Source organism: Myxine glutinosa, chromosome 1 (genome assembly GCF_964187855.1).
Source record: "Myxine glutinosa chromosome 1, kmMyxGlut1.1, whole genome shotgun sequence".
Classification (NCBI taxonomy): domain Eukaryota; kingdom Metazoa; phylum Chordata; class Myxini; order Myxiniformes; family Myxinidae; genus Myxine; species Myxine glutinosa.
In genome coordinates, this window is record NC_136261.1 from 178,799,468 (window position 1) to 178,806,817 (window position 7,350).

At 46.5% G+C, this 7,350-nt stretch overlaps 1 protein-coding gene across 4 annotated transcripts in view; it reads right to left on the reverse strand.

The window, feature by feature from the left end:
- Nucleotides 1-7,137, reverse strand: part of LOC137431456 (uncharacterized) — a 58,897-nt gene extending 51,760 nt beyond the window's left edge. For 3 of the 4 annotated variants that reach the window (XM_068122793.2, XM_078780634.1, XM_068122812.2), the window contains exons 1-2: nt 6,756-6,913; nt 6,244-6,357 (exon numbers count right to left, since the gene is read on the reverse strand). In XM_068122793.2, the coding sequence (XP_067978894.2) occupies nt 6,244-6,357; nt 6,756-6,792 (151 nt within the window). In that variant the 5' untranslated portion in view covers nt 6,793-6,913. Of the gene's footprint in view, nt 1-6,243; nt 6,358-6,755 lie in introns of all 4 variants that reach the window. The other variant, XM_068122802.2, reaches the window with a different exon arrangement.
- Between the last annotated feature and the right edge of the window lie 213 nt (nt 7,138-7,350).

Sequence of the window (7,350 nt, forward strand, 5' to 3'; positions counted from 1 at the left end):
ATATCAAACTCAATTCACGGACAGTACTGTGTTAAACTTCTGTGCGTTTTCCAGAAGTATCTCTTTATTTTGCACATTAGCCAAAAAATTTTTTAACAAAAACAAAAGTTAAATTACAACTGGGATTACCGACAGTAAAATTACAGTTCAGTACTTCATGTAACCCGCATGAGCATTCAGGAGAGCACGTACACGTTGAGGCATGCTGTTCACGAGATTTGCCAAGGTTTGGACAGGAATCGCTTGCCATGCAGTGACAATAGCCTGCTGCAATTCACGCACAGAGGTCGGCTGCTGGTTCAAGTGGTCGATTTGACTCGTTAATTCTGCCCACAAGTTCTCTATCGGATTCATATCCGGGGACATGGCAGGCCACTCCATATGCTCTACACCACGGTCAGCAAGAAAGTGTTGGATCATGTGAGCACGATGAGGCCGTGCATTGTCATCTTGGAAGACAAAGTTTCCTCGAAAGGCTGCACGAGCAAATGGAAGCAATGTTTCTTCCAGAATGGCCCTGTACTTGAACTGGTTCAGGTTTCCATTCAGAACAACCAGGTCGGTTTTGCCCCCTGCATGAAAAGCAGCCCAAACGGTCACCCCACCACCTCCAGCTTGGACTCTTGGCACTATACAATCTTTGTTGTAGGCTTCATGCACTTGTCTGCACACTCGGACGTGGCCATCTTGACGATAGACCAGAAATCTAGACTCGTCACTGAAGGTTACGTGATTCCAGTGTCCTGGCTGCCATTGATGGTGCTCTCTGGCCCACTGCAATCGGCGCTGGCTGTGTTGTCTGGTCCGGCGTGGCTTTCTCAGGGGACGCCTGGCACGATAGCTTGCTTGAACCAGTCGTTGGTTGACTCGCCTTCTGGATACAGGCACATTTGTCAGTTGCTGCCACTCAGCCCTAAGCCGATTATCTGACTTGGTACGGCCATTGCGGACTAACCGGTGCAGCTGGCGATCATCCCTCCTTGTGGTTCTGCGGGGACGTCCTGGCCTCGGTATTGGAGTAGGGCCACCCCTCTGAGCATTTCGTTTCAGGATCTTTGACACCTGACCTTGAGTGATGCCATACTGCCGAGCAATAGCACGCTCTTTCATGCTGTAATTTCGTAAAACCACCACTCCATGACAAACAGCATTGTCGAGTTGACGGACCATCTCCAGAGGAAGCGGCAATAACTTTTGGAGATGTGCAGCAGTTGTTTTCCACTAATACAGAACGCAACAACCCTTGTATACCCGACTGTGAAGCCAATCGTCAAATGCACCTGTCCGTACATTTTGCCACGCCACCTGTGATATAATCCTGTTGTTGACTTATTGGTGCGACAGACAATCAGTGACATGGTTCTTTTAACAAATAAATCACCAAAGTGTAAAATAAACTCACCAGATTGATATACTGAGTTTAGAAAGTAAACCCAAGTCAAGAAAAAATATATATTCCATATTAAATGCCAAGTCTGTATATATATACATACATACATATACACACACACACACACACACACACACACACACACACACACACACACACACACACACACACACACACACACACACACACACACACACACACACACACACACACACACACACACACACACACACACACACACACACACACACTTCGCAAAATAACCACGGGATCTTTGACGTCCACCACCAACTGTTAGCAGAACGAAACACCAAGCTTAATGTCAAGGTGAGAGATGGCATACTTTGTGATGCAATACCTGGCCCGTGAAACATCAATCAAATCTACTATATAAGAGCCGTGTGTCTGTCTGTCTGTCTGTCTGTCTGTGTGTGTGTGTGTGTGTGTGTGTGTGTGTGTCACCATTTTTCTCAGAGATGGCTGAATTTTGGATATTTTAAGAATCGCTCTATAGTACCTAAGCCTTTTTGATTAATGACAGTTATATACAAGTACACATTCACATAAAGAAGCATTCTGAGTATTGCGCTGCAATACATGTCCCCTACCGGCAGTCTTTCGTCCGGAAAACTGTTGGGGAAATTACCAAGGTTTATTTACCCACAGGTTCTGAATCATTCCCAATCGCTAATTACCTCAGGACGAGCTCACCTGTGATTCTCACTCGGGACTTCGATTTACACACCTTGCAGACAGGTCAGCAGAAGCAAGACAAAATAAGTTGTTGATAAAGAACCTTTCGAGTTGCTAAATATCAGCAATTTATTATATTTTCCGGTTCACGATCAATGATCGGTGTATATATATATGTTGCTCGGCTTGGCTCCGCCCCTCCCGAAAGCATAAACCCTCCCGAAAGCATAAGGAAGTTGTCGAAAAACTGTGTCGCGCTTTTAACGTTTGCAGATGAGGCTGAGGGCGCGCAGTGCTGGTTGAGGAGAACTTTAGAATAAACAAGAGATATCCATTTTAAAAAATATTTTCGTTTAATTAACGATATCTGTCAAACCACGTGCCCACAAATTCAAAAAGGACATTTTAGTAGACTGACATGCTGAACAGATCTGTGAAGTTTCCCCTCGATTGGATCAAAAATGACGGAGGAGCTCGGTTTTAAAGGTTCATGCTTAAAAACGTCATAACTCTGAAACCATGTGACGCATGACGTCATGCTCAGTGACTTTTTTGTTCCTCATGGGTATGCGATTCTGCCTGCAAAGTTTGGCCTCGATCTGTCCAGCCGTTGCAGAGAAAAAGGTGTTTTCGTGTTTTCACGAAAAACAATATGGCGGCCGAACCACGTGACCTGTGATGTCATATTTACCATTAAAATATTCTACAGGCCGAGTCCCCCCTACGGTGAAAATTTGATCTCAATCGGTCCTATTATTGCAGAGAAAATCTTTTTTAAAGGAAATTAAAACTTAAAATGGCACTGAGTTAAGGATCATCAGAATTATCAGAATTCCCAAAGTTCAAAGTGCCATAACTTTGTCAAAAATGATCGAAACGTCGTGAAGTTCGAACTCGATCTGTAACTTATCATGAGGAAAGCATGTGCCAAGTTTGAAATCATTAGCATTAAAAGTTTAGAAAAAAAAGTCCGGAAAACTGTTCTTTGCGTGACGGACTGACAGACTGACAGACTGACGGACGGACTGACGGAGGGACGGCGGGCAAACCTATAGTCCCCTCCGGTGTACAAACAATCACCAGACATTTGAACACGAATAATAAAAACTCCGGAAGTTGTCGAAGTTGGAGGTAAGGCTTCTTCTTCTTCCTGAACGTCATCATACTTAACTCAGAAACGTGATGAACGGTACATTCACCAGCATATATTCAACGAAAAGGTAAAATGATGATTTGACATTTGTGATAGATTCTGATTTGGATGTAATTGCTTTTCCATTATATTTGCCCTCATTTCAAATATGTTAATGTTTCTTTTTCGCTTGAGCAACGCCGAGTACTCCAGCTATAAACACGTATATACTGTTATGTCGGTGGGTAGAGTGATATATAGAGTCAGGTAGCTCTGTATAAGTAGTGTGCTCCGATTATCGTGATAGGGAACCCCACATGTAATAAGTTTGTTTAAGCGGTTTGTTCGAGTAAGTGTATCTCCATGGTCATACAAGGATGACCCTTATGCTAATTATCATAGGGATTATGTTATTTCCCCTGTCCGTAGAACCTGGTAATCATCCCGTTGCCCCTAATGGCACTACACATAGACACTAGTGAGCATGTCCCTAGTCCACTAATGAAATCCCCCCCTCCCCCCCAACAATAAAACCCACCGGAAGCCAGTTCGGAGCACTGTCAATGGAACCGCAACCAGTTACATCACCACAAAGCACAGGCAGGCCGAGAGCCACGCCCAGAAGGACCCCATTGGGCAGGAGTTGACCAACTGGAAGACAGACATCCAGACCAGGGCTAACAACCCTGCCTGGTTGAACACATCGCACAGGCAGGCCGGGAGCCACACCCAGAAGTACTCGTTATTGGGCAAGAGTCGACCAAGCAAAGGCCAGATTAAGGAGGGAGCTCCACGAAGCAAGAAGCTACCAGCCGATTGGGGGAAAGAAGGAGGAGCAGTAAACAGCGTGCCGGTTGGCCAGATACCATCGAGGATGTGAGAGGCAGGGCTGAGTGTGATTGGTGGAGAGCTAAACCTGTGGGGTTGGCTGGCAGGGATTGGTGGAGAAGTGCGATGATTTGGGATTGGTGGCGAAGCGCTGATGACGTAGGAAGCCGACGTTAAAAGTACGAGGAGACCGACATTTTTTCTCTCTTGCCCTGGACTCGCTTTTTCTTGCCCTCTCTCTCGCTTGCCCTTCACGCCTTCATTTGCCCTTCCTCGCCCCTCGGACCTTCCTCTGTCCCTCGACGTTCCTGCCTCTCGCTCACCCTTGGGCCTCAAAACTCTTGCTGACACCATCCCTTGGCGTGCGAGGATAACGGAGACCGACACGGCTGGGGAGACAAGCTGCGCGACTGCGTCCGAGATGGACCGTGCAGCGAGGCCTGGCTTTGTGCACGCACACCAAACGACGAGCGGTTTCCCGCCAACACCGGAGCTGCGTCAAGACTGCGCGCTCGGGGCCTGGCGATTGCAGACGACGCACCGAGTGAGTTGAGCTAAGTGCACGATAACCCACACTATTTATTTTATGCAGTTATCCTCCCCATTTGTCCGTGTTCTAAGTGTGGTGAAGGAGCGCTCCATTTCGGTTTTAGTTTCATCGTCGCGTTTTCCTTGTTATCGGATTCCGTTTTCATAACTCCGTTTGTTATTTTTCTTGTACATTTTAAACCCGGTTCGTGCGAGTTATTTTCGCAGGGTGAAGACATCAGTGAGGCCGTCCAGGTAAGTCGGTACTCTTCTTCCTCCTCGCATATAATCCGCCATACAGTTGGATTCAAGACACCTCCATTAATGCTCGATTGCCTTCCGTGACGCTCCCGGTATTAACTGAGAGCAGTCACGTGACAATACTTTACTCGGGGTACAAATACAAATACAACTGTGTCTGGGGGGAAACATAGGCTATGTGGCCGCAGCCTCATTCTGGGGTGCGGGGGACCGGGAGAGTGGCATAAATTGTCTATGTAAATGTGTACCGTGTAGTGCCACCCGGTGATGGTGGCAGAGAGTATTACAAATTCCTTTTTTTTTTTACCTGTGCAACACAGTTAAAGCACTCTTTGCACGGGTAAATTTTTCCCTTTTTCCCTTCCACCCCTCCCGCAAAACGGGGGAGCCTGTCAAAGCCACCCCCATCATTTTGGGCCTTGCTTGGTATCAATTTTGTCGGACTATGATATTTTGTGCCTTGCTTGGAGATAGTTGGATGGAATTACGGTATGATATAACTTCATTTTATTATTTTTCTTATTGGCCACGTGAAACATGGACATTTTTCATCCATTGGCAATTCAATTCAAAATGGGTGCATCAACATCTTTTTAGCGTTTGCATTAAACATGTGAATTGAATTTGGATAATAAATGGCAGTCTAAAAGGACAGCTCAAGGTAAGTGGAGCACAGCGGCGAATGCTTGAACGATTGATTAAAACAAAACCAACTAGAACGCCACTCGGTAGAGCGCAAACCTCCGCCAGCCTGAACAGTTTATGGTTTTGTATCCACCGATAGGCCGGATCTGGATTCGGACCTGAACCAAAACCTAATCAGCTTGTTCTTATCACCAAACCAACTCGTCCACCAAGTTTAGTCATAACTCATCCATAACTTTTTGAGATATGTTATTTATCGCTTTTGGCCCGATCACCTCAATGGTTTAGAATCACTTAAAAATTAAATAATTCTCATATCCGAATCCATATTCAGATCGTCACCAAAATCGAATTGATTCGTCCTTGTCAGACACCCGACCTGTCCACCAAGTTTCGTCCGAATTCAGATTTACACAAATACACAGAAGTTTATTGACTGGTGTGACGTCATTATTTACTTCTTGATGTCGACGAGTCAAAGGACATAATTTTCGATTTTTTCCGCTTAGTAGGTACCCTTGATCCTTAATTTCTTATTAAATAATGAATGACGTGAAAGTAAATAATGACGTCACAATAAGAAATTAAGGATCTTCGATAACACTACAATTAGTACCTGCTCGCCGCATAGGTAAGAGGGAGTGGGGACAGAGGAGGATATGAGTGTTGGCATGATTTTATGGCCGAATGGCCTCCACCTGTGTTCAAATCACACCTACGTGGCTCCTTCAGTGTGACGTGCTGCGGTCACGACTCGCATACGTACGTTTCAGGCCGTTGCGGAGCACGTCCTCCAAGGTGGCGCAAAACTCAGGTAAACAGGGAGTCGAGTCATCAATCACCGTAGGGCTACCTTCTGGTAGCAGTGCGAACAGCCGTTCTGGTGAGGGAGGAAACAAACAACACAATCACCGAGATTATTAACAGCAGCCATCGATGAATGAGTCAATGACACCTCCACCTGTCGGTGCTGCTCGATCCACGACAAGCGGGCAGGTGCGTCGGTATGATGGGAAACCTTGACCTGCAGCAAGGTGTACAGGTGTACCCGGTGTGGTGGGATACCATGACCCCGCAGCAAGGTGTACAGGTGTACCGGTGTGATAGGATACCATGCGGCATGACCCCGCAGCAAAGTGTACAGCCACAGGTGTACCTGGTGGCGGTGTGATGAGAAAACTTGACCTCACAGCAAGGTGTACAGATGTGATAGGAAATCTTGGCCCCGCAGTAAGGTGTACAGGTGTGCCCATGTTGGCGTATCCTTGTGGTCCTCACCTTTTAACTGCTGCAGCAGAGGGTCTCGCACGGCCATCTCACACCTCTCGCCGCCGCCGTACCTCGCCGGAAAGCGTCCTCACCCCGGAAGCTCAGCCTTGTCTTCAACTCAACAAACTTTATCCTCCTCCTCTTTTTCCTTCCTTCTCTCACAGTAAACAAACTTCCATGTCCTCTCGTATAAATAACTCATTATCGTCGCTCCTTATCGCAAAGAAGAAGATACCTTTTCATCTTAAAAATTACCAAAGTCTACTTTTCTGTTGGTTTTAAACTTCCGCTCTGGTGCGTGCCCAGTAGGGAGCGCTGCATCTCGGAGCATGCCGTTTTGAAGCCGTTGACGGAGAGACACCTGAACGCTGTTAGGCAACGTCCTTGTGTTGTCCAGCCGGTAGCTCGTTATTACATTTCGTCAGGTAATAAAATAACTGATGACGTACATTCGGTCCATGGTACCATCGGCATGCCGACATTGCCTCAGGTTTTGTTCAGGCTTTGAACTGTCCCGCCGAGCTGCTGACTAGTCACGTGATTTCTGGTGTGGTGGGTGTGGCTGTCCTTGCGCCGCCAATATTTATCCAATCGGGAGAATGAT